Below are 27,983 nucleotides of genomic sequence, written 5' to 3'. Positions count from 1 at the left end.
TTTAGGTGAGATGGAAGGAAAGATCACAATCCAAACATCATCAGCAGCCACCAACTTGATGTAATCAACACTAATCCACGTCAAACGGGTTTACGCTCACCGCGAGTAACTGCACCCTCGGACACGCCTTCGCAATCAGATACGAAAAAGACCGAGCCCTTCCGCCACGAACCCTCTGTCCTTACCGCTAACCTAATCCTTGTCTTTACGCTAAGCCGAGATCCCCTGGGATCCGGTCCATGGTCGGGGCCAACCGAACCGGACGGACGAAACGTAAAGCCCGACGTGGGATGGGATCGAGGGAATTGCAAGTTCTGGAGCAGAGCGGGGAGTTGCGTCCGATGCTGCGAGGTGAGGGGGCCGCGGGGCCCGCGGACCGGGGGCAGGGAGGCCCGCACGTCGTTTCCAGCGAAAGCGCTGTTCTGGGTACGATTTGTTTCGCGACGTAGAGACGACGATCCGACGCGGCGAACCACCCACCCGGGTGACGCCCGACACCGGCTGTCTTGGCCTGAGTCGTGAGCTTGATCGGAGAAGGAGCGAGTTTGGCTCCTCCGCGTTGCCACATGGCGGCGTACCCTTCCTACGTGGCACCGGGTTGGACGGCGATTTAGTAGGGTTCTTAAGGGAGGTTGGAGAGGAGGAGGAAGAAATAAAGACGGAGGGAGAACGCGTTCGGCCGAAATCTCTCTTTGGAGTCTCTCCTGCGCGGAGACGAAATCGATCGATCGATCGAGCGAGAGGACGACAAAAGCACTCGGGTCTCCGTTTCCCCCAGCGGACATCGCGCTCCCCCTTCAATCTCTGCGTCGAATGCCGTCGTTCTCCTGAGGCAGATGTCCCACCCAATCCTTATCCGCCCAAAGGTCCCGTTCTTGACCTGATCCCGATCGATTTCACGGAGAAGAGCGGCGAGATCCGGCGCCTCCCGCCCGCCCCAGCTGACGCCTTGGTCTCGTTGTTCCATCCGTTCTTTGTCTTTCTCCCAGTTCTGGGATCCGTAGCCGCCGTAGGCGGGAGGCGACGGAGAGGAAAAGAGGGAGGGTTTGCTTCGAGCTGGGATTCGGATCTAGGGTTTGATCGGGAGGAGGGACGGGGGCCGCGGGTGCTTCGGATGAAGACCACCCATGTTCCAGTCATCACGGAAAACGATGAAATGGTCGTCATTGCTTAAGGATCTCAGAGAGAAGGTCGGGCTCTCAGGGTCGCAGCCGCAAACACAGTCTTCAGCCTGCCCATCCCCCTCGTTCTCGCCCGCTGCCGAATATGGTGGAGCTGGCGCACCCCAGTCGGCCCCGGCGTCGGTATACGGTTCTCCCGAATCTTCCCCTGCGAGGTATGGGTTCTTTGTTTCTGCTCCAACTTTAAAGTTCTTGTTTCTGGTGCGTGGTAATGCAATTAAGCGGTGCGATCTTGTAGAAATGTTGGGCTTATCGGATCTAAAGGCTCACAATTGGTGTTGAGGATGATTTTATAATAATCTCAAAATTATCTTGTTAGGCATCTGCGGCTTATGGTGTTTGTAATTATGCTGCAAAGTGTCTTTTGATAGATCATGGAGAAAACTATGCAGTAAACTTGTCTACTCTTTCCGCATATAGTGTCATGAGAACAATATATTTATATATTTACGGTCATGGGCAAACTGCAAAAATAACTGATTGGTATACACCTCCGATATAAGCAGCATGTTAGATGGGTATCTATTTATTAATTCAACAAATAGATACTGATTGGTATACACCTCCGATATAAACTTGACAAATCACATTTGCGATTTTTCTGCATTACTTAACAAAGGTAAAATGGATATCCATGCCAATTTTGGCAAATAGATGTGCAACATGTATGTCTTGGCATTAAAAGCAAGAAGCATTGGCATTTAGAAGAGAAGTAGGAATTCTTGCAATTATTTCTCTCTGAAGAGAGGAGGAATTCTTTTTATGCTTGTAATCTGTAAATATATCTGAAGTAGTAAAAGCTGACTCCAAAGATAACAAAGGCCAGCACTCACAGATTCTTTGGTGGACACACATAGTTAGTTGTTTCGCTCTGCTGGTTGTAAATGTCGACAAAATCAGAAGAGTAAGTATGATAATGGAAAGCATGATTTACTTCATCTTTGAAAGACATGGTTCTGTATAACTTAAAAAAAATTTGACTAATATGAAGTCATCTATGCGGTGATTGACTAAAAGACATGCACTCTTAAGTCTTAACAGAAGATTGGTATTGTTTCTGACATATACAATCATGACGATTAATTGATCCATCTTTCTATCTTCTCAACAATGTGTCCATCCACCTCCAATCCTATATCTATTTTGTTGAAGTTGAGTGTCATTATCTGTTTTCCTTAGTTTCTTAGTATCCACTTGCAATGAAGTAAATGTAGGAATAGTTGCTCTAATGCCAACCATTGCCAAACAAGGTGACATCAAGGCTGCAGAGATGAGAGAGGCCTTCATCTCAACTCGCTATTTATAGATTGTTACACAATTTCTAATATGTATTTTTTGTAGTGATCATAGGATGCTTGGCTAGTTTGATGAATTTATTACTTGTTTTACACGGTTCAACTCAATATAATAAAAGTGAATGACTTAAAGGTGCACTAAAACTAATAAAATATCCTAACTATACATGATAATTCTATCTTGACTCAGGATCAAGTTTTTTTTAAATGAAATAAATAATTCAAACCAGGTTATCATCAAATTTTGTACCCTTAAATGCAAGAATTTGATATGGGGTTATGAGATACAAGGTTCGTAATTTCGTATCGTACCGATGTTTCGAGCTTTGCTCGGTACGATATGGTACGGGTGTACCGCTTGGTCCACACACACATATATATCTATATAAAATATATAAAAAAGGAGGCGTACGCTTCCTTGGCGACGTTGCCTCCTTTTCTTGTCCTTGTCGCGTCAGACGAGAAGAACAAACGTTCTTCTCCTCATCTGCGGCGTTCGGCGAAGGCGTCAAAGGCCGCAGGCGTCTCCAGCCTTCGGCGAAGAACGCGGCGAACTAGAAGCCGAGCCGCCGCCTCTAAGTTACCTTCAGTGTAACTGAGATTGCTAAAATCTGTAATTTATATGAAAAGCCATCGGTGCTGCAGATTTGACTGCTTGTGTGCATCATAATTTGTTTACACTCTAGTCCATTTCCTGTCTGTACTATATGAGAAAATTTTGGTTCCTCCACTCTAGGTACCCCATTTAAAATCTAAACTGTGTTTTATCACTTACATTTTTGCACGACCTTGAATTGTATGATCTGCGGTGAAGGTCTCAAGTCACTGTCTGTACTAGGTTTGTGTATTGTTAGGGGGTGCACTTTGCAGGATCTTGGAAATCAAAATATTATACTCTCAAGTCACTGTAACTTTTTTACATTCATTTATGAATTGCATTCATTGAATGTTTTGGGCTAACAGATCTACATGATTCTCATGCTTATATTGTTTTAAAGGGAATGCTTTCTGTATCTTCTTCCGATTTTTTTTGCATTTTGTTCTGTTCATTTTCTTGTTTTGCTAAGAACAAGTTATGTACTTGTTAAAATGAATTGACCTTTAAAGTTCTATGTGGAGGCAGTTGGATTTGTAAATTATTAAAAATAATCAAATTTATTTTCTGTCGTTTGCTCATTCTTTTTATTTCTTGTACTACAAAATGTAGAGGCAAACATGAACAGGAGTTGGACTTTAAGAAGTTCTGGGAAGATTTTCGTTCTTCCAGCTCTGAAAAGGTTGTTCCAAGACTTTAGCTCTTCCTTTGTGTAATTGCATTTTGTCTCGGTCTAGCTGCTAATGTTGAATTTTTGCCCATGCAGGAGAAAGAAACAGCACTAAATATGGCTGTAGATACATTCTGTAGATTGATTAAACAGCAATCCGATGTAGCTCAGTTAATTAACAAGTATGAGGTCTTCTCACATTATTCTGATTGAACAATTAAAAAGATTCACATTTCTTATATCCACTATATGTGTTCTTTGCAAGTAATTAAGATACTTATAATTTTTGTTTCTATTCTTCTTGAAATTCATTTTTAGACAAGCGGCTCCAATGATAACTATGGTAAGGCTGAGTTCTTTCTAGTTTTTGTAAAATTTGAAGCTGCTGTGTGTTTTTGGCACGGTGGAATTTTTCTACAAGGAAAAAATATTCTTGTACTTGCTAGTTGTTAGTGGCTACTCTGTTCTCTTAGGGTATGTTTTTACATCAATGCTTAGAAAATAGTGTCTTGCAAGTTCTTAATGCCCCAGATCACCATCATCAGCAAACCCCACATAAAAAGGAACTCTTTTCCAGAATTACTTATCCCGTCTATCAATTTGTGGGCATCACTATTAAAACTGAGCCTTTTCTTTTACACTTCTTCACTTTGTTGATCTTCTTTGTTTCATCATTTTATTTTGTAGAAAATTTTGTCATCTTCAATCTTGTCTCATAATCATCATGGCACAAAATGTTTGTATTCTTGATTTAGAAATGTGACATTAGATGAGTCTATTTCTTATTTGGTCTTTGATGGTTTTTGACTTTTGAGTGCTTTGACCATTACATGTAGAATATGATCTGTGTAGAAGTATATCTATGATATCTTTATTTTTTGGGTCAGTTGCTCTATATTTGACCATGAAGTTCAAGGTCATGTCTTCTATATTGTTCCTAGACAACTGTGCATCTTAGATTGTAGTTTTTCATTCCTTGCTCTCTTTACTCAGTGCAGAGTTTGTTTTCTGTTAGAGCTGTCAAATGTTTGAACTATTTGAGGACATGTGTTTGCCTTGATGTTTAGCTTAATAATGACTTTTTCATTTTTTTTCCTCTTTGGCAAATGAATTAAATTTAAAACTTGAGTAGGTTGCTCATGTTTGGTGTAGTTTATCTTCATCGAAGTTGGAAACTAAAAAGGCATGTTATTTTCAGTTTAAAACTACTTTTGAAGAGCACAAATTTGTGTCAAACTCAGATAAGCTAGTTCTGAGATTTACTCTGTTAAATGCAAGTTTGAGCTGGGCTCATTTCATTACTAGATGTTGGCTAGCTCGAACAACTTCTGCTGGTTTGTTGCTAATAATACCTTGCAATTATTTTGATAAACTGTCTAGTGTCAACTCTTGATCTTCATTTTTGTTGGAGCTGAACTGCAATTATCTGTGGTCTGCTTTTGGAAGAATGGACTGCCTTTTTTCTTCAGAAGTTGGCCAATATAAAGTTGACTGATATCGCTAAATTTTAAGAGATTATTTCTAATAGTTATATTTTCTCTTTTGTTCTATGTAAATTGAATTTTAAGGATGACATTAGCAAATAGCATGCAGTTTAGGATCTTGTCTTTAATATATTTGGATGTTCATTCAATATAAAGTTGCTACTAGGAGTTGGTTACATATTTAACAAACTGTAGCATAGCTTTGATCACATTTTCTTGGATATTTGGACACAGTTATATTGTTTGTTCGTCTTTGAGTAGTGAAGCATTGTTGGACAGAATTTTATTTGAACTAATTTTTATTGTAACTTCTTATTACAGGTTTGTAGAAGTACACATATTTTCTTTTGTTGTTGGAAGAGCCTTCGTGACAGATGTTGAAAAGTTGAGAATCTATAGCAAGGGAAATTTTTTGAATGTTGCAAACATAATAAGTTTCTTTTCTGAAGTTAAGGTGTGGTATTGTACTTCTGATTATTTCAGAATTTTTAATTCCGAAAAGTGCCTGCTCTCATAAGTAATTATTTATTGAGCAGGATGGGATCAGCCGTGGTTCTAATTTGTTATATGCAGTAGAAGTTCTTGTAACCGGGGTATGTCCATATTCTTGTAGTAAACTAAATTATTCAAAGGCATTTAATCTTGTTTCTTCTCTAACACATTGATTTATCTCATACGAACTTTCTATTTATCTAATTTCTCAACAAAGGGTGCTGTAAGAATATAAGGGAAAATGGTTCTGTTCTGGCCAAAATGGGTCTGACCAGGAATTTATTGGAGAAAAGAAAAAGAAATATTGAAGATGATGGGACGGGAACATAATTTTTACAATTCATCTCCTTGTTAAATTGGCTTGAAAGATGAGTTGTAATTTTTGGGATAAATTAATTGTTCTGATTTCTGTGCTGGCAACCTTGTATTTTAGTAACGGAAAGGTGACATTCTGGATGATATGTGACTGCATTTATGCGAAGTCGAGTGGTTGTTTTTGGATACGCCATCTGATTTAACATGTATTCCTGTCTATCTTAATGCTGGTGAAAAACAGTAGATGTTGGCATGTTGGCAGTATTGGATATCATCATGTTGATAGTACTTCACACGTTGCAAATCTAAGTGCAGTTACATGGATAGATTATCAATAGATCCTTGTCAATGTCGTAATGCCATTTCAACATTTTGTCTTACATAAAACAATATTTCTGACATTTAGTTCTTTTTAGTTTACCATAAAAGTTCAAAAATTATTTTATTGAGATTATTGATCTAGAAACCTGATCAAGTTAATCCATTTACTCTGCTCATGGGTGTGGTAAATTATCCTTGATTGTGTTAGAAGTTCATGAGATAAATAGCCTAATTCAATGCTGAATGTTCTACCTAAATGCTGAATGTTCTGTTGAAACCCAAATGCTGGAGTATAAAGTTCACTTAACATTTTAATTCTAATTTTTCTTGTTTTAACTTTGGTAAATGCTGCCAATTCTTAAGAGTCCCAAGGGAAGAATATTGTATGAAAAGTTTAACCTTGGTTTTGAGCAAATAATGCTATAACTTCCAATCCCTTCAATAAAGGAAACCAAAAAACTTATAACTTTGTATGGTGTCAAACATAGTTAAGCAGACACTGTTGTATCAGGAGCTACTTTACTGTTGGTAATTAACTTTGAACATTTCACCGATAAGCACATTTGTAAATATTTTTGCATAACATGAAAATGAGTACAATCTTATTGTGATTTTTATTTATTAACAGGCAATTGATAAGCAATCCCTGTTGGATTCTGGTATTCTATGCTGTCTTATTCATATTCTCAATGCACTTTTGAATCCCAACGAGGCCAAAGGAGGACAAGTAGACACCTTAGAAGAATCAGCTAAAAGTGGAAAAATGATGGATGCGATAGATACACTTCGAGTGCGACGGCTTGAGGTGACCTAAACCTTGTGAATTTAGGAATACTGCTCCTGACTTATAATTATTAGGGCTTTTGCATCTTTTTTTCATTAATTCTATTGTTGTGAGGTACAAAACCTATTTAGAAGTTGGCAATCTAGCTGTGCTTAGTTTTTAAAATAAGATGCTTTCCAGCTAATTTCTTTTTCCTCCAATTACTAGAAGAAAAAAAATATTATGCTTATTACAAAATCCCTCACTAGCTGATTCTAATATGAGAATTTTGTGTATTGTTTAGGTCGTTGCAACATGAAATATGATTAAATATAATCTAATATATTATTTGTTGACTTTGTTTGGATGTATGAACAAAATGTATCCTGAGAGTCCAGAAGTGCCATTTGTTGATAATTACTAATTGAAGTTATGACAATTGAACAGGTTGTTATGATTTGTTGCTATGTGCTCTGCCTAGCCAAAACATGTTTCTCTTTTAATGGCAATATATAATAATTTATTAACTTGTCCTTATTGCTTACACAGCAATATATACTTCATTTGGACCCTTCAGGTCTATTATGAGCGTTCATTCAAACATGTACATGATGAGCATGGCACTCCTTTGAATGTATGTTGTTTCCGGCAAAGTTTTCATATCTTTACTGCTGCTAAAGTGTCTGGCGCGTGTGTCTTATTTTAAATAGTATGCCTGTTTAATTGAAATCTATATACAGTACTTTTTTCCTCTGACTTTTGGTCCTTGCATGTTCAAGACTTGGGCAGTGGCATTCTCTTTCTTGGCTTAAACTTGTCAACTTATTGAATGCCTATATTTGAGTCTTGACGTCTATTGTCTTTGTTCTAAGATCTATCATGTCCTAACTGTGCTTCACAATAGATTTTTCCAGAAGTATGACAAGTGGCTTTTCCAGAAGTATGACACACTGACAAGAGTGCTTGTGTACTGTCTGAGAATAACAAGAGAGGAACTACAGTCCTGATGAGAAACTTTTAGTTTGCCTTTAGCTCTAAGCACAAATACTTCTGGAGAAAGCAAGCACTTGAGCTGCAGTCATAACTAACTGGAGAATTTCAGCTCATAAATGCCATAAACATCATGTCAATATAAGCTCTGCCTGTCTTAGTTATGGGCTTAAATGGGTTGAATTTTGTTATTTTCTTTAAAAAATGGCCTGTAGTAGGTTTATTACATAGGCATACAAAATGATTGACTGAAGTAATATCTTTTTTATCTATTGTGTATGGTTTTGGTTCAACATGCATGTCACATGAATTTACATGGGTAGCACTCCATATCTATTAGGGTCTCCACATGGTTCTTTCATGGGTAGCACTCCATTTAAGAAGTCGGCATTCCATACTTAGCAGAACGTTGGCACTTTTCTGTCATACGTTTTCTTCTTCCTTTTAAATCTAATTCTTAATTCAAGTTGCTGGGACAAGCCTACCAGGCCACATTGCTAGTAATGACTATGGATAACTGAAAAATGGAGCATTGATTCATGAAAGGTAGTATAAAGAATTAATTGAAAATTTAATGGATGTGATGATGGAGAAAAACCAATATTTATGATCTACAATATTAAGGAGATGGTTTAACTAAATTTGTTAGGTTCAAACCAAAACTCTTGCAAACCCCATGATTGGTGGGAAATATCATAGCTTTGGAGTGAAAACTACTGCCTGTATCCATAGTCATGAGGGGACCATGCAGCCCATACTGGTAGCATCTATTAAGCCAGATGAGATGTCGACTCATGAACCCAAAAGTCTTGTGATGCTTTCAAGCCAGTTCTAAATGTCAGTCATGGGAATATTCTCATGCTGAAGGAATGACACCCATTAAACTTGTGACAACGTGAGATATCACGATAACACTTAGGTAAGTTGTGCAGCTCCATAGTAATTATAGATGATCAACATAATGAGACCTGCATTGAAAGACATAACTTAATGGTTAGAAGTTAAAACTTTTTAAAGCAGGGTTTTCTATTGCAAGTTTCAAATTCAGGGTTCAATGAAATTTTGGAAAGAACCATCAAAGTATTCTCCCTTAGGGTTGTAAGAATCCATCATGTATATACAATAATAGCAATAACTTGAAAGGTTAGAAGTTATAATCGAAAGCATGGTTCTTTATTGCAATGAAATTTATAAACTAACAAAAAAAATCCTCTTAGGGTTGTAATAATCCATCATGTTTGTGAATACTAATGTAGTAGTACTTGAGCCTTAGGATCTTGAAGTTACGTATATTCCAATGAAGCAATTTGATGAAACTACATATTAAGTTCTTATTTTTTAATATTAAGTTCTTAATATTCATGTATACCATGGGCACAAGAAACATGCACAAAAAATTATATAACTAAGATGAGAATGTTGAAGTGGATGTGTGGATTATTAGGAACAATAAAAAAGAAATGTCTTCATTCATGAACAATAGGTGTAGTTCTAATAAAGGATAAAATGAGAAAGAATTGTCCTCCATGATATAAACATGTTTAAAGGGGATATATGGCTGTTATGATTAGATAATCTGGATTAATTAATATTTATGGTACAAGGATACATAGGAGAGAGACTTAAAAACACTTTACTTACAACAACAACAACAAAAAGAGATTTCAATGTTCTTGATTTAACTAAAAAAAAACCTTGTTTAAAGAATACAATTTCAGTCTTGGATCCATCTTGTCCATGACTGTACCGACTCACGATATGTTGACGCACAATGCATCGAGATGTATCATGATATCAAATGCTGAGTGAGGAGGGAAGAGGAAGAAGATTGAAGATGGAAGCGATGGAGGAGTACTCAAAAAGAGGTCGGTGGCATGTGGTGCGTGGTGGGTGGATCGGCAACATCGGGCAGCAGTAGTCAGCACAATGTTCCACACGATGAGATGGCGAAAAGAGCCAACAATTTTATTTTTTTTATTTATTTATTTTGGGGGGGGGGGGGGGGGAGTGTGTGTTAAAGAGTAAAGACAATTTTTTTAACTTGATTGGGCCAGGCTGCCCAAAATATTGTTCGGTACGGCCCGTTTAATACTGGTTGGTACAGACTGGTACAGTCAATACTGATTGATACAGACAGTCCAGGCAAAATTGCAAACCATACCTTGTATAAAGCACAATGGTTGAGATCTATGTAGGTGATCCCAAACTATTGGGACATCATGGCTTGCTGTTGTTGATGTCGCTGTTGTAATATCCATGTATACCATTATCAGCAAATATATATCTTCACAATATTCCAGAATTCAAAATGGTAATTAGGTAAAATTTGCGCATTTGAGTTATCGAGCATCTTTTGACCAGTTGCTGAATCTGGATTGAGATTTGAATTCTTAAGATCCTTACGCAAATTAAAGTATCTGCACTTTAGGGTTTGGGTGGTTTACTGATCACCATCTGTTCAGAATGTACATGTTGGTGCATTCAAAAGTAGTTTATTGCAGGCCAAACATGTTACCCCTACGAAAACTAGGATATGAGATTTCTCGAGTTTTATGTTTGTCATCCTAAAGTTCTAAGTTTTAAGCTGGTATGTGAACTAACTTTGGCCCATCTCCTTGAGCTCTCATGCTTTTCTGGCTTGCATTTTTATGGAGTACTATTATGTACTGTATCCTTACAACTGGCATGCATGCTTAGATTGTGAGAATAAGTTTACAAGGAGCACTGTAAATGGAGAAACTATCATGAAAGAGACACATAGGGATAGTTAATAGTAAGAAACTCATGTACGACTGCATCCTTGCACAGTTCTTCCTACTTCTGGTGTGTTTATGCGATGGTCTAATAGGTTTGTTATGATTGGTTTTCATTCAGATAGAAGGAAGTATAGTGCATATCATGAAGGCATTAGCAAGCCATCCTTCAGCTGCGCAAAGTTTGATTGAAGATGATTCACTTCAGCTCCTCTTTCATATGGTTGCAAATGGTTCAGTGAATGTATTTTCCCAATTTAGAGATGGTCTTGTTCCTCTGCATACAATTCAACTTCATCGACATGCCATGCAGGTTTTGTTCCTTTCATGCATGACAGGAATTAGGAAGTTTTATGGATATAACTTGAGATGCAATTCTGCATATGCATCTTTATATGATTAATTTGTTCTTGTACCTCTTTATGGTACAGATACTTGGTCTTCTTCTTGTCAATGACAATGGCAGCACAGCAAAATATATACACAAGCATCACTTGGTATGACATTTGCTTTATTCACCTAGTGGTACTAAATTGGCACTTTTTATGCAAAATGTCACATTGTTTACATTAATCTCACTGAAAGACAGTTGTATGTTTATATGATGCAAATAAAAACTATATATTGGATTTGTGGATAATTTTTTAGTTTCAGTGTTACTTTGTATAAGCTTAGTGTAACACATCTGACTCTACATATTTAAGACATGATAAAGATTGTCGTTAGGTGGTTTGCTGATCTGAAGGTTAATATCTCTTGACATATTGTCCTATTTCAATGAGTTTGATATTAGCGAAAAAGAACTTGGAGAAAAGTAGGCTGCAAGAGGTGTCAGAACTTGGTAATTTTGTGTCAGTGGAGCACGTATTAGCATTTCAGATGCTGTGTCCAATTCTGCAATATCATATACAAACAACAACAACAAAGCCAAAGCCATAAGTCCCAACTATCATATACAGATGGTTTAAAAAAGTTTATTTTATGTAAGTATCATGTACAGCAACATTAAATAGTTCATTTTCATGTATCTACGCATCTGATGAAGATGGTTTAAAATTAGCATTTTAGTTGACAAAGAGTGAGAACAGATCTATAAAAATTGTAGTCAATATAGATCATTTTGTGAAAGTGAAAAGTGGGAGAAACTTGGCATAGTTTATCATGGTTTTGGTTGTCACATCTGGATTATCCTTTACTGCTGCTGATGCAGTCATGCTTTTGTCAGATCTTTTGTTTGGAGGTGCTGCAGTTTATCGGATATTTTCTTGATACCCCCTTTGTTTATCTTTTCCAAAATTTTATCACTTTCAATGACTGATCAATTTGTTAGTCTTCGCAAAAGATGTGTTGGATTTCATGTCATCTTATCAGGTGCTTTATGTTGTTCTTGTGTTTAGATTAGAGTTCTTTTGATGGCTGTCAAAGATTTCAGTCCTGAGAAGGGTGATGCTGCTTACACGATGGGGATAGTAGATTTGCTACTTGAATGTGTTGAATTATCACATAGACCTGGTAATCTCAATTCACATAGTTTTGCTTCATTTGTTCTATGTTTCGTTCAGATCCATCAAAAAAATATTATCTGAGGCTAAATTGAAGCTATTTTCAGCTGAAAGTAATTGGTTATCTTCCGTAACTTGTTAGGCTGATAATTTTTTTGAATGCTATACATTTTTTTACTTTATCTGTAGAGGCTGGCTCCATTAGGCTCAGGGAAGATATACACAATGCACATGGCTATCATTTTCTTGTTCAGTTTGCCTTGACACTATCCAACTTGCAAAAGAGTCAGACTATTCAATCAGTCGGTTCAAAATTGTCATATGAAGAGTCCTCTCAATTTGATGGTCAGAATGCAGCTAATAGTTTGGTACAGCCGGAAAGCCAAAATGTTGCTTTGCCATCCCACCTTTCTCCAGCATTGATTAGGTTACTTGATGCTCTTGTCAATTTAGCACAAACAGGACCTGCAGAATCTGCTGGTGGAAAAGCTTCAAAATATACTCAAAATAAGGGTACAAGCCATAGAAGTCTTACAGCTTTCGATAGAATTAATGACGAGGAGAAAGGTAATGCTAAGGTTAAAGATCTTGAAGCCATACAGACGCTTCAAGATATTTTTCTGAAGGCTGACAATGTCGAACTGCAGGCAGAGGTGTTGAATAGAATGTTCAAAATATTTTCATGTCATCTTGACAATTACATGTTGTGTCAACAACTGCGAACCTTGCCCCTCTTCATACTTAATATGGCAGGCTTTCCTGATTCGTTACAGGAGATTGTTCTAAAAATATTAGAATATGCTGTGACTGTTGTGAACTGTATTCCTGAACAAGAATTGCTTTCACTTTGCTGCCTTCTACAGCAGCCTATTACTGCCAGTCTGAAGCATACTATACTTGCTTTCTTTGTTAAGCTCCTGTCCTTTGACCAGAAGTTCAAGAAAGTCCTGAGGGAGGTTGGTGTTCTGGAGGTTTTACTAGATGATCTGAAACAACACAAGTCTTTTTCTGGTGTAGAGCAGCAAAACAGGATTTATAGTAGTTTAGAGACAAAGTCAAGTTCTAGCAGCTTCAAAAAACACATTGACAACAAAGATGCCATTCTTTCTTCACCCAATTTAGTAGGTTCTGGTTCAGGAAAATTTCCTGTATTTGAAGATGAGGGTACCATAGCTATAGCATGGGATTGTCTTTTTTCTCTGTTAAGGAGAGCTGAAGCTAACCAACAATCATTCCGATCATCCAATGGGGTCAGCATCATTCTTCCCTTTTTGATATCGGATTGCCATCGTTCTGGTGTTATGCGGCTGCTATCTTGTTTGATTATTGAAGATTCTCTTCAGGTATGCAATAGTCTATGATTGCGATTGATATAGATGAATATTTTCACCTGGAACTTATATGTGCTGCATTTTTTCCCCAGAAGACTGTTATTCTACAACCACAAAAGTGCTTTTTTATCTTTCTAAAGGGTTGATATGCTATTAGACAAAAAATAGTCTTTCATTTTTATCTTCTTATTTCTACCAGGCCCATCCAGAAGAATTAGGTGCACTCATTGAGATCCTCAAGAGTGGGATGGTCACAAGTATTTCTGGATCTCAATACAAACTTCAAAATGAAGCAACATGTGACATATTAGGCGCATTATGGCGTATTCTTGGGGCAAATAATTCAGCACAAAGAGTTTTTGGAGATGCCACAGGCTTTTCTTTACTATTAACCACCCTACATAGTTTTCAGAGCATTGAGCTTCCAGATATTCAATCTTCCATGAATATTTTCTGTTTTCTAATGCGAGCCATCACTGCTGGGGTCTCCAATAATGCTCTCAACCGATTGAGACTTCATGCAATTATGTCATCCCAGACGTTTTATGATCTTCTCTGTGAGTCTGGTTTGCTTTGTGTGGAATGTGAGAAACATGTTATCCAGTTGTTGTTTGAGCTTGCACTAGAGATAGTTCTTCCACCATCTGCTGTTCATCAGGGGGAAAAACCTTCCTTAGATATGTCAGAGGACGAGCCAAATTCTTTCTTGACTGTCTCTCTTGGTATATCTAGGTTTGACAGTGAGCGGATATACAATGCTAGTGCAGTGGGTGTGCTGATACGTTCGTTGTTGCTCTTTACTCCGAAAGTGCAATTGGATATTTTGAAGTTTATTGAGAAACTTGCTCATGCTGGTCCATTCAATCAGGAAAACTTGACTTCTGTTGGTAAGGCAAAAAAAAAACCCATAAAGCTTTTGTTAATTTTCTCCTATGCAGTATATAGTGTAATTCATGGTATTTTTGGTCGGTTGATTATTTAGGATGCATTGCACTTCTGCTGGAAACAATTAGCCCATTCCTCGAAGGCTCGTCTCCTCTACTTACACATGCTTTGCAGATTGTGGAAGTTCTAGGAGCATTCATGTTAGTTCAGTAATTAAAAATTCATTGCTGTCTAACTACTAAATGTTCATTTTTTTTTCTTGGAGTAACATATAACTTTTGTGGTAATAGGCTGTCTTCCTCTGAGCTTCGAGTTCTTCTAAGGTATATTCTTCTATTAAAGTTGAAAAATTCAGGTCAACTTCTTGTTGACATGATGGAGAAATTAGTTCAAATGGAAGACATCAGATCAGATAGTGTTTCCCTAGCACCATATGTTGAGATGGACATGAGCAAATTGGGTCATTCATCCATCCAGGTGTCTTTAGGAGAAAGAACATGGCCTCCAGCAGCCGGTTATTCTTTTGTTTGTTGGTTTCAGTACCATAATTTACTGAAAAGTCAAGTTAAAGAATCAGAGCAAGCATCCAGAACTGGATCTGGCAAACGAAATGCTTCTAGTGGACAGATATTGCGTATCTTTTCTGTTGGTGCAATGACTGATGGGAACACATTATATGCAGAAATTTGCCTCCAAGATAATGGTGTCTTAACTCTAGCCACAAGCAATTCATGCTCACTGGCATTTCCTGGAATAGAAATGGAAGAAGGAAGGTGGCATCACCTTGCAGTTGTTCATAGCAAACCTAATGCATTAGCAGGATTATTCCAAGCCAGTGTAGCATATCTGTATGTTAATGGAAAGCTTATTCACACCGGAAAGCTTGGCTACTCACTATCTCCTGTTGGTAAATCATTACAGGTTACTCTTGGTACACCAGTTTCTCGCGCAAAAGTGAGTGATTTATCATGGAGGCTTCGTTGCTGTTACCTATTTGAGGAGGTGCTCACATCAGGTAGCATTTTCTTCATGTATATTCTTGGTCGAGGATACAGAGGGCTATTCCAGGATACAGATCTTCTGAGATTTGTCCCGAACCAGGCTTGTGGTGGGGACAGCATGGCCATACTAGATTCTTTGGAAGCTGAGTCGCCCATGGCTTCCAATTCACAACGACTTGATAGTTCTGGCAAGCTGGGAGAAATTAAGTCTGATTGCAGTGGAATTGTTTGGGACTTGGAAAGATTGACAAATCTTTCTTTACAGCTTTCTGGCAAGAAACTCATCTTTGCTTTTGATGGAACATCCTCAGAAGCGTTTCGGACTTCTGGAACGTTGTCTTTGCTCAATCTTGTTGATCCAACATCAGCTGCTGCTTCGCCTATTGGTGGTATGTAGACTACAGTCGACAAACTTTTTATGTTCTCATGTAATGTGATAAGTAATTGTATTTCTTTGATTTGCAGGTATACCACGCTATGGTCGTCTTTCTGGAGATATTTACGTCTGCAATCACTTCATGATCAGTGATAGTATACATGCTGTTGGTGGAATCCCTGTTGTTCTTGCTCTTGTTGAGGCTGCTGAAACCAAGGACATGTTACACATGGCACTGGAGTTACTTGCATGCTCACTTCATCAGAGTCCACAGAATGTCAAGAACATGCAAACCTTGAAAGGATACCATTTACTTGCACTTTTTCTGCACCGCAGGATGTCACTGTTTGACATGCATTCACTTGACATATTCTTTCGTATTGCAGCATGTGAAGCCTCCTTTTCTGAACCGCAGAAGTTTCGAGCAAACAGGGCTTTGAGTTTCCCTGTCAGAACTTCCCCAGAAGCCAGTATTGAGGATCTTTCTTTGCCAAAATTTTCTGATGAAATCTCTTCAGTTGGATCACATGGAGATCTTGATGATTTCTCTGCACAAAAGGACTCTTTCAGTCATCTTTCAGAACTTGAAAATACGGATATGTCTGAGGCAAACTCAAACTGTGTTGTTCTTTCAAATGCTGACATGGTCGAGCATGTTCTCTTAGACTGGACATTATGGGTTACTGCTCCTGTTTCAATTCAAATTGCAGTCCTTGGATTTCTTGAACATATGGTATCCATGCACTGGTACAGAAATCATAACTTGACAATCTTACGTCAGATCAACCTGGTTCAGCATTTGTTAGTGACTCTGCAACGCGGTGATGTGGAAGTTCTTGTTTTAGAAAAGCTGGTAGTACTACTTGGTGTCATTTTGGAGGATGGTTTTTTAGCTTCTGAGTTAGAACTAGTGGTCAGATTTGTTATAATGACATTTGATCCACCTGAACTGACTCCAGGGAATCAGATCGTTCGAGAGACTATGGGAAAGCATGTTATCGTTAGGAACATGTTACTGGAGATGCTTATTGATTTACAAGTTACTATTAATGCTGAAGAGTTGCTCGAGCAGTGGCATAAGATTGTCTCATCCAAGTTGATCGCCTTTTTTCTTGATGAAGCTGTACATCCAACTAGTATGAGATGGATCATGACACTTCTAGGAGTTTGTCTTTCTTCTTCTCCTACATTTGCTCTCAAGTTCCGGAGCAGTGGTGGCTACCAAGGGTTGTCACGTGTTCTTCCAAGCTTTCATGATTCTCCTGAAATATACTATATCGTCTTCTGTTTGATATTTGGTAAAGCTGTCTATCCAAGGGTGCCTGAGGTCCGCATGCTTGACTTCCTTGCCCTTTTGCCGAATGATGGAAATTATGGTGAATTAAAATTTGTGGACCTGTTAGAAACAGTGATTGCCATGGCAAAAGCCACATTTGATAGATTGAGTATGCAGTCGATGCTTGCTCATCAAGATGGTAAACTGTCACTTCTCAATGGTAGCTTAGTTGCAGAGCTTGTAGAAGCAACGTCAGATATGGCTGGCGACCTTCAAGGTGAAGCTTTATTGCACAAGACTTATGCAGCACGGTTAATGGGTGGGGATGCAGGGGCGCCTGTTGCAGCTACATCTATATTGCGGTTCATGGTTGATCTGGCAAAAACATGTCCACCATTCTCTGCTCTGTGCAGACGAGCAGATTTTCTTGAAACCTGTGTTGATCTATATTTTTCATGTGTAAGGTTCGGTGCCAGCTGCTCTACCCTTATCTATTTTTATTAGCATCTGGATTTAATTTCATCAGAAATGTTGACACTTATCTATTGTTTTCTGTACTATATATCTCTATTAAAGATCTCCTTTTTCTTGCCTAATGACTTAAGTGCTCTTATCCAGGGCTGATTGTGCATTAAAGATGGCCAAAGATCTCACTACTGCTGCACCAGAGGAGAAGAATGATATCGATGATGAGGATTCTGAAAATACATTCTCTAGCTTGCCTCCAGAGAATGAGCAAGCTGTGAAAACTTCCATGAGCACTGTAAGCTTTCCGAGAGAACAAAAGAGTACTAGCTCTGGAGATATGCAAGGGTCACCCTGTTATCCTTCAGCTTATGCTGAAGTAAAAGGAGGCGATGAAACAAATTTAAATCCTCAGAACTCTCTCACTGGAGAAGTTGACCAAGCTCTCCGGAGTCCTGATCAGCAAAATTTCACACACGACTCTGTTTCTTCTTATGATCCTGATTTAAAGCATATTGATTCCAGTGGGACTCAGATTCTCAATCAACCAACTGATTCACATAGTTCTGCCTCTTTGAATATGCCTTATTCTCCTGTCCTGTCTGATAAATCAAACACGAAATCTACAGCAACACCCAGTGCATCTCCCGTTCTTGCTTTAACATCATGGCTTGGAAGCACAAGCAGTAATAGTGATGCAAAAGCAAAATTAACTGCTTCTCCATCAATGAGATCTTCTTTTTCTTTGAATGAGTTTGATTCCTCTCCTGATTTAAGAACAAATTCACATGAATCATCTGCCGTGAGCATGTTCTTTCCAATAAACCCAAAGCTATTACTTGAAATTGATGATTCAGGTTATGGTGGTGGTCCTTGCTCTGCAGGAGCTACTGCTGTCTTAGATTTCATTGCGGAAGTTCTTGCTGATATTGTCTCAGAACAACAAAAAGCAACCCAGTTTGTAGAGAATATTATAGAGTCTGTTCCACTTTATGTGGATGTTGAATCTACTTTAGTTTTTCAAGGATTGTGTCTTAGTAGATTGATGAACTTCCTGGAAAGGCGTGTGTTGCGTGATGATGAAGATGAGCAAAAGCTCGATAAGAATCGTTGGACTGTAAACTTAGATTCTCTTTGCTGGATGATTGTAGATCGTGTGTATATGGGATCTTTTCCTGAGCCAATTGGGGTGTTTAGAACATTTGAGTTTCTGTTGTCAATGTTACAACTTGCCAATAAAGATGGTCATGTAGAAGAGGCAGCACCTGGAAAAGGAATATTGTCCATTGCAAGGGGAAGCAAGCAACTTGAGGCATATATTCATGCCATTTTAAAAAACACAAATCGCATTTTGATGTACTGCTTTTTGCCTTCATTCTTAAAGTCCATTGGTGAAGATGATCTGCTTTTGGCTTTGGGATTTCGATCTGAGAGGAGTAAGGGTTTATCTTTTAACGGACTGCAAGATGAGTCAACTGTTGATATATGCATGATTTTGCAGCTGTTACTTGCTAACAAGCGGCTGATACTCTGCCCAAGCAATCTTGACACTGATCTGATTTGTTGTCTCTGCACAAATTCAATTGCTCTTCTACATGACAAGAGATCAACCACTCAAAACCAGGCCATAGACATCATCAAGTACTTGCTATTACATCGTCGGTCAGCACTTGAAGACTTTCTTGTATCAAAGCCAAATCAAGGGCCTACTTTGGATGTTTTGCATGGTGGTTTTGATATGTTATCGATGGGAAGCCCCTCTTCATTTTTTGACTGGTTCAACATCTCTGAGCAAGCCATCAACAAAGTCTTGGAACAATGCTCATCTATCATGTGGTTGCAATATGTGGCCGGGTCAGAAAAGTTTCCTGGTGTCAGAATTAAAGGTATGGAAGTCCGTCGTAAGAGGGAAATGGGTAGGAAAGCACGGGATATTGCAAAGTTAAACATAAAACATTGGGAACAGATATATGAGCGGAGATATGCTCTTGAATCAGTTCGAGATCTAATGTCTACAGAACTAAGAGCTATTCGTCAGGATAAGTATGGTTGGGTTCTTCATGCTGAAAGTGAGTGGCAAACTCAGCTTCAGCAACTTGTTCATGAAAGAGGGATTTTTCCTGTACGGCATGCATCTTTGGAACCAGGATGGCAGCTCTGTCCTACTGAAGGACCATATCGGATGCGTAAAAAGCTTGAGCGTAGCAAACTAAAAATTGATACAATTCAGAATGCCCTTGCCAGAGGTTTTGAGCTGGAGGAGTCAAAACTGGTAAAGGAAAAGCATGAAAATGGTGTGGGTACATCTGGATCCGAGTCAGATTTATATTTTAATCTATCATCAGATGATGCTCCAGAGAAGGGCTATGATGGTGATGACCGTGAGGAGTCCTCAATAAAATATGGTTTAATGGTTGAAAGCTTGGCATCTACTCAGATTGAATGGAATGATGATCATGGTAGCAGTGTGCGTGAACCAAGTGTTTACTCTGCTATGGAGTTTGGCGTCAAATCAAGCTCCTCTGTTCAGATGACAGAGGGAAAACAATCTGAACTAGGCACTCCAAGGCAGTCATCTTCTTGTAAGGTTGATGATATGAGAGCTCCAGAGGAGAAGCAAGAGAAAGAACTTCTTGATAATGGTGAATATCTCATCAGACCTTTTCTTGAACCTTCAGAAAAGATAAGGTTCAGGTATAATTGTGAACGTGTTGTAGGCCTTGACAAGCATGATGGTATATTTCTTATAGGGGACCTCTGCTTATATGTTATCGAGAACTTCTATATCGATGACTCTGGCTGCATATGCGAAAAGATAAGTGAGGATGACCTATCTGTGATTGATCAAGCTTTGGGTGTGAAAAAGGATGTTTCAGGGAGCAGTGAGTTCCAGCAAAAGTCCTCTTCATCATGGGGTGTGGAGGTTAAGACATTGGCTGGTGGAAGAGCATGGGCATATAATGGAGGTGCTTGGGGAAAGGAGAAGGTTTGTAGCAGTAGTAACTTACCACATCCATGGCACATGTGGAAGCTTGATAGCATCTACGAACTCCTGAAACGTGATTACCAGCTTCGTCCTGTTGCTATTGAGATATTTAGCATGGATGGGTGTAATGATCTCCTGGTTTTTCACAAAAAGGAGAGAGAGGAAGTCTTCAAAAACTTGGTTGCAATGAATCTTCCACGGAATAACATGTAATTTTCAAGCCATTTGATCTTCCTTTCTTTCTCTTCCCTTTTCTGTTCTATTTGTCTGAGTTTCAGACTATCTGCTCCATTTAGTAGAATACTGAATCTATAATCAACTTTTATTTTCATCATTGGTATGATTTTAATTGTTGATCTTGTTATTTCAAATCATACATGTAATCATTGACAAGCAGTAGGTTCATTTTCAGGTGTAAGCAGATTGAGATGTCCTGGTAGAAAGCACCTAAAGTAGCATCTTTACATAAGAAGTAAAAAAATGATATATTAAAGTAACTCTTGTACTCTGCATCTTTTGTTTCTAGCTCATTCTTATTCAGAATCTTCATATAATTAGAGGAAACAATGCACTTTTTGGATCTTTGTTCAAAAAGAAAATTTTCCATGTATGTGGTTTCTTTTTATTTCCTTTCCTCATTCAGGTTATTGTTTGGTTTCTTGTTCATATTTTGCCACTGTTAACAGCATTATCAACATTGTTGTAGCTTTATAGAATAACCATTCGATTATTTGAGTGGATTTTTAAGATTGATTCTTGTAGATATAGGCACATCTTCCTTGACAAGACTCAGCACAATTTTGTTATTATTTCATAAAATTGTAAAAGACTGAATTATTCTCAATTTGCCCACACTGAAGAGATTGAGTCCGTGTAGGTTGAGCAAATTGTGCTTAATTTTCTCATTGTTATTTGGAATATCCTGAAATTTCATTTACTGTAAATGAGTTTTAACCGCACCATGTTATATTTTACTTGGCAATGTACTATATCTGCCATTCCTAGAGCACCTACCTAATCAAGATAGCTTCATGATAACCACTTGATTGTTGTTGCTTCCAGATCTATGAACTGATCTTTTTGTTATAACTTGTGATGATGACTTCCAAGCTGGGTTTTTAATTTCGAATGATATCGTCCGTATTGAGCGGTACGTATTGGTCCGTCAGCAAATCGGTACGTGGACTGCCCGCTACCAGGCGGTACTATCGATTGGGGTTGTTTCCGCCCTGTTAGAAATCGGTTGGTGATGGTCGATCTCGATCGTCGCCGCCCACTACGGGGCGGTATTAGCCAAGGGAGAAGGAAGAAGAGGGAGAAGAATAGGGAGAACCCGGAGATATGGTGCCGCTCTCCCTCGATGATCTCGATTCGTCGTCGCCCTCCCTCGTCGGATGCCGCAGATGAGATGTCGCCTCCTCGTCTGAGGCAACTAGGCCTTGGCGTTGTCGGTGACTTCTCCTCATCCGTGTGGGGAGAAGAAGCCTTAGCGACGTTGCCTTTTTCTTAATTTTTAAACTTTAATATATATATATATATATATATATATATATATATATATATATATATATATATATATATATATATATATATATATTGATCGGTATGCCAGAGCATACTGCTCGGTATACTCGTATCGTATCTTATCGAGCTGAGCTCGATACTCCGGTACGGTACGAAATTACGAATTTTGCTTCCAACTACTTCACTTTGAAGCCATGCTGATCTAATAATGATATCTAAGGGCAGGATCTAATGGAATTTTCTTTTTCGCTAGAGAAAACCTAAACACAATATCTTTACAATTACAACTTGATTATCATTGTCTCCAGAGCTATGAGCTGACATTTTTGTTATAACTTATGATGGTGACATCCAACTGTTTCACTTTGAAGCATGCTAATCCAATGATGAGATCTAAGGGCTAGATGTAATGGAATTTTTGTCCTTTTGCTATAAGCAAATGCTGGCATATGCAAAGTAGAAATACACACTATTTAGTAACCAATCGGAATTTTGTTCTTTTGCTATAAGCAAATGCTGGCATATGCAAACAAGTAGAAACACACACTAATTAGTAACCAATCCTTCAGTGGTCTCATGTACTCTTTCCAAAAGCTAAAGATCAAACAGAAGTTATTCCTTAGACTAGTAGCATTCTAGTTCCTTTGCTTTGAAGTATTTTCTCAGCTTCATATGTCACTGTAGTTCTTTCTATCTAGATTTATCTTCTAATTTCTTTCCCAAGAAAGCATTAAATCTCAAGTGATTCCAAACTAGTGGAAATTTTTCTAGATGAGGAAGGTATCTTAGAAAGGAATGTAGAACATGAACAATATTGGTAACACCCAGAAACTGTAAGCTTATGATTATTAGCTTCGTAGATGACATCCAGATTAAAATTGAGCCTGGAGTTTTTGTTCCTGAAAGCTTTGTGTGGCAAGCTGGTTATGCTGTTCTTTGGAAGCTGGACCCTTTTATCAGTCTAATCTTTGAATTTTTGACTATCCCTTCATCCCATCGTTATAAATGTTAAGAAATTCCCTCTTCTTGTGTTGCATTGCCATTTGTCTATCTTTGTACTGGTCAGTCTTCTCATATATTGTAAAAGAACACCTCATCCAACTGATATTTAGTGGATCTCTGTTTTATCATCTTTTGAAAGGACATCCTAGTAGGTTTATTTATGGAGTCTATGAAGCTGTGATATAAGAAGCATTGACTTTCCAATGCAGTTATATGTATAGATATGCAATTGGGTATCTGCCTTTTTGCTTTTAGTTAAAGCGTGTTTTTTTTGTAAATTTGCCACTTCTAGTAAAGGATTTATGCATACTATGAAGATGTGCCCTTGGTAACCTCATTGGGTGGTCTATGTATCACAGGGAATCAGCTGACATGTTATGAACACATTGTGAGGAGACACCAATATAAGAAGCATTTTTTATTGGTTTGTGCAAAAATAAGAAGAGAAACAGCTTAAATAAAATGCCTACTGCACGGTACAAGTTTTACAGCTGAATGAGGAACTATCTAGCTAAATTGAAATGCTGAGTGACTGTCATAAATATTTGTGGTTACATTCCTGAATGTCTACTGCATATTACAATATCTGCAGTTGAACAAGAAGTTAATTGTGCTGTCTAAGTTGGAGTGTTGTTGGGGTTACTTTCCTGAAGAAATCATGGATGCAATTTCATTTAGTTTTTCAACTGTAACATTGATATGATGCAAGTTATCTGCTATATTTACCCGAATCATTGTTTGTTAATTTTGCAAAAATGTGATTGTCTTTTGTTTCTTTTCTCTTACATGACTATGATGCATCTGAAGTTCAAATTGATGGTAGTTTTTTATATTAACATGTGCTACATTTGTCTTTCTGTTTAACCATAATTATTATTTATGTGCTGCTCTGAAGTTGTAGTTTCATAAGCACTGAAAGAATAAATTGACAGGCTGGACACAACAATATCTGGGTCATCAAAACAAGAAGGCAATGAGGGAAGCCGCCTTTTTAAGATTATGGCCAAATCCTTTTCAAAAAGATGGCAAAATGGAGAAATTAGCAACTTTCAGTACCTCATGCACCTCAACACTCTCGCAGGACGTGGCTATAGTGATCTTACACAATATCCAGTATTTCCATGGGTTCTTGCAGATTATGAGAGTGAAACTCTGGATTTGAAAAACCCTTGCACATTTCGTAAACTCGATAAACCAATGGGATGCCAAACATCAGAGGGAGAGGATGAGTTCAGGAAACGGTTAGTCTGTATTACCTTTCCATTAAATTTACCTGCTCTGATCCAGAGCACGCGCCTCAAAATTCTTTTCCCTCTGACTTGTTTTTGTGTATTTTCAGATATGAAAGTTGGGATGATCCTGATGTCCCCAAGTTTCACTATGGTTCTCACTATTCCAGTGCCGGAATTGTTCTTTTCTATCTTGTTAGGCTGCCACCATTCAGCACTGAAAACCAGAAATTACAAGGTGGGCAGTTTGACCATGCAGACCGTTTATTTAATAGTGTGAGAGATACATGGTTAAGCGCAGCTGGAAAGAGTAATACGTCAGATGTGAAGGAACTGATCCCTGAGTTCTTTTACATGCCTGAGTTTCTGGAGAATCGGTTTAATCTTGACTTGGGTGAAAAACAGTCTGGTGAAAAGGTAAAATTTTATTGTCTAGATTTTTTGTCTTCTCCAATGCAATATGTTACTGCACACAGATTATCCTCGACTCTGGTGAGTATTATTCTTTTGCACCTATGCAATGAGACTCATTCGAGGCTTTTCCCTCAGGTTGGTAATGTTGTTTTGCCCCCTTGGGCCAAAGGCAGTCCTAGAGAGTTCATAAGGAAGCACCGGGAAGCCTTGGAATCAGATTATGTTTCTGAGAACTTGCATCACTGGATAGACCTCATCTTTGGATGTAAGCAAAGAGGCAAGGTGGGTATAATCTCTAGACTTGTAATATTCCAGTAGCAATTTATAGAACATGATGGTCTCTGATTTTGTTTTATGGGCTCAAAACAACTTGCTGACTTTGTTATCTATGCAAAAACTATATGTACTTGGAGAAGCTTTTTCTTATTTACCCAGTGGAGGAAGTAGTTTCCGAGACTATGTACAACGGTTGCCCTATCACCTTGTTCGACCAAACTGCCTTACCCAATGTAAATGTTCTGAAAGAAGCCTTTAAGCTGTATTAAGCAAGCTCTTATCGTCTTGCCCATTCCCAATTATTTTCTCCTCTATTTCTTTTTTGTTTCCATTTGCTGGCTATCCTTTTCAATTTAGCTAATATCCATTGAATTTTCTTATGACCACATCAGTAAGGTACGAGATTTGTACTATTTCAGATATTTTGGCCCATAAACATTTTTTGTAATTGATAAAAACTAATGCAACTGTAATTTACTGTCCAGACTTGGAAAATTCAATCATGTTACTCAACTATTAGATTTTTTTTATTTGTTTGACTTGTCATTTCTATGTTGCTGAGAATACTGAAATATTCTGACTGTGGAAACTTCAAAATTTTTAAACATTTGACCATTAGGTCCCATTTCTAAAGTTTTTACAAGGTGAATTAAATTGAAACAAGCTGTTAGGTGTACATAAAATCTTAATTCTCCTGTGAATAGGTCCGGCGTAGCTAATGTGTGGACACTTTTGAGTGTTTCTGCATGTGAAGAAGTCAGCAAAATCTGATAGAGATTTGTTTCTGAAAAAGACGTAGGCTGGAGGGCTACCATTTTGTATGAGACAATTTTAGCATATTAGATAAATAAACGAAACAAATGAATTTGTTGCTGCCGCCGTACCACAGGTTGCACCATTTTCAGAAATGCTCCAGTGCCTCGGAAAGAAAGAGAAATATATGTATATAGAATAGCTTTTCCTTTCTCTGATTTACAGAAATGGCCCTGTAACTAGTCATGGAATAAGCTAAGCTGCCATTTTACAAGCATTATCAACTAATCTTATCTGCTCCATTCTGACTTTAACAGGCAGCTGAAGAAGCAACTAATGTTTTCTATCACTACACATATGAAGGAAATGTGGACATAGATTCAGTTGAAGACCCCACCATGAAAGCCTCAATCCTGGCCCAGATAAATCATTTTGGTCAGACACCTAAGCAGTTATTCCCGAAGCCGCATGCTAAGCGACGCACGGACAGGAAACTTCCCCCTCATCCTCTTCGTTACAGTGCCAACCTCCTCCCCCAGCAAGTCCGGCGGTCTTCTTCTTTCATATCTCAGATTGTGACGTTCAATGAAAAGATCCTTGTTGCTGGGGCAAATAGCCTACTCAAACCGGTGATGTACAACAAGTACATATTGTGGGGCTTCCCAGATAGAAGCTTGAGAATTATGAGCTATGACCAGGATAAACTTCTTTCCACTCACGAGAATCTTCATGGTGGTAACCAAATTCAATGTGTTGGAGTCACACTTGATGGTCAGGTTCTGGTGACTGGCGGCGACGACGGTGTTGTTTCAGTCTGGAAATTTGACAAGGATAATCGTCTGAGTTTGGGGAGGGCCCTTTGTGCTCATACCAGCAAGATAACATGCATCCATGTCAGCCAGCCTTACTCGCTTATTGTTACAGGCTCCGAAGACTGTAGTGCAATTCTGTGGGATCTAACAAACTTGGTCTTTGTGAAGCAGCTTCCTTCATTCCCGGCACCAGTGTCGGCTGTGCATGTGAATGAACTTACAGGCACTATTCTGACTGCTGCAGGAATTCTGCTTGCCGTTTGGAGTATCAACGGAGACTGCCTTGCGGTTGTGAACACCTCGCAACTCCCTTCGGATCTTATTTTATCGGTAACGAGCACGATGCACTCTGATTGGCAGGACACGAACTGGTGTGTGACTGGTCACCAGAGTGGTGCAGTGAAGGTATGGAACATGGTGCATTGTTCTACAGATGAGGCCAGTGGAAGGAGCAAGTCGTCGGCAGCTGGAGCGGGAGGGTTGGATTTAAGTGGGAGGTTACCCGAGTACAAGTTGCTGCTGCACAAGGTGCTCAAGTCACATAAGCATCCTGTCACAGCACTTCATCTTACAAGTGATCTAAAGCAGCTGTTGAGCGGGGATTCGAGCGGACACTTGCTGTCGTGGACCGTCTCAGATGATAGCTTGAGAGCTTCTTGACCTCGAGGGTGATGATAGTTGAATCAATCATGCTGGCATTTGATGACACGATTTTGATTACTTCATGATGCCTATTTAAGTGAAACGAGAGCAACCAAGGGCTGGCCTGGAAGTCATAGTGAATGCAGTGATATGTTCATGATCACAGAGCAGCTCCCATAGTGTAACAAGCATACAGGTACGTGCTAAAAAAAAACACAGATGATTGCGCTGAAGGAAGAAAAAAAACGATAGTTGTGGTTTGGCCAGTTTTTTTTTTATTTTTTATTTTTTCTGGCAGGGCATCGCGGGCAGGGATGGTTCTTTTGGATCCCATTCACTCTATGTTGGTTTACCTGTTTTGGTGTAAATAGGTGATAAACCAATGCATATAAAATTTGTATAGGACGAGCATAAAACGTTTTTGGGGCTGTAGGAAAATTCAGGTGCTGAGGAAGGGGTTTGTTGTAACACGGATCGATTACAATGTTGGTTTCCGGTGTTCTTCCATTCTTGCCGAGGGTGTAATTTTGGCATCCACTGCAGTGTCCCTCTCCTTGTCCAGATGAATGTTTTTCCCTGCTTTATTTCTCATGCAGCTCATCATTCTATTGTGTTGGTGCTGTGCCCCGAAGAAGTTTGCTTTGGATCCA

The 27,983-nt window shown here is 38.6% G+C and overlaps 1 protein-coding gene across 2 annotated transcripts; it reads left to right on the top strand.

The window, feature by feature from the left end:
* Positions 1-489: 489 nt before the first annotated feature.
* On the top strand, positions 490-27,868 carry LOC103978832 (protein SPIRRIG). Of its 2 annotated transcripts, XR_671180.3 has the most exons (20): positions 490-1,336; positions 3,684-3,753; positions 3,838-3,923; positions 5,547-5,679; positions 5,762-5,818; positions 6,982-7,158; positions 10,981-11,172; positions 11,291-11,356; positions 12,257-12,371; positions 12,551-13,704; positions 13,892-14,579; positions 14,675-14,777; positions 14,868-15,967; positions 16,044-17,694; positions 17,849-20,890; positions 24,140-24,448; positions 24,547-24,853; positions 24,986-25,132; positions 26,197-27,529; positions 27,632-27,868. XR_671180.3 is itself a non-coding variant. In XM_009394778.3 (19 exons), exons 1-19 carry the CDS (start codon positions 1,128-1,130, stop codon positions 27,349-27,351), a joined length of 10,761 nt encoding a protein of 3,586 aa, XP_009393053.2. In that variant the 5' UTR covers positions 490-1,127; the 3' UTR covers positions 27,352-27,868. The 2 variants fall into 2 exon arrangements, 1 of the variants encoding a protein (XP_009393053.2); XM_009394778.3 differs by having other exon boundaries at positions 26,197-27,868.
* Positions 27,869-27,983: the final 115 nt, after the last annotated feature.

The sequence above is a fragment of the Musa acuminata genome, chromosome BXJ2-3 (genome assembly GCF_036884655.1).
Source record: "Musa acuminata AAA Group cultivar baxijiao chromosome BXJ2-3, Cavendish_Baxijiao_AAA, whole genome shotgun sequence".
Lineage (NCBI taxonomy): Eukaryota > Viridiplantae > Streptophyta > Magnoliopsida > Zingiberales > Musaceae > Musa > Musa acuminata.
This window is presented reverse-complemented; position numbering and strand designations above follow the sequence as displayed.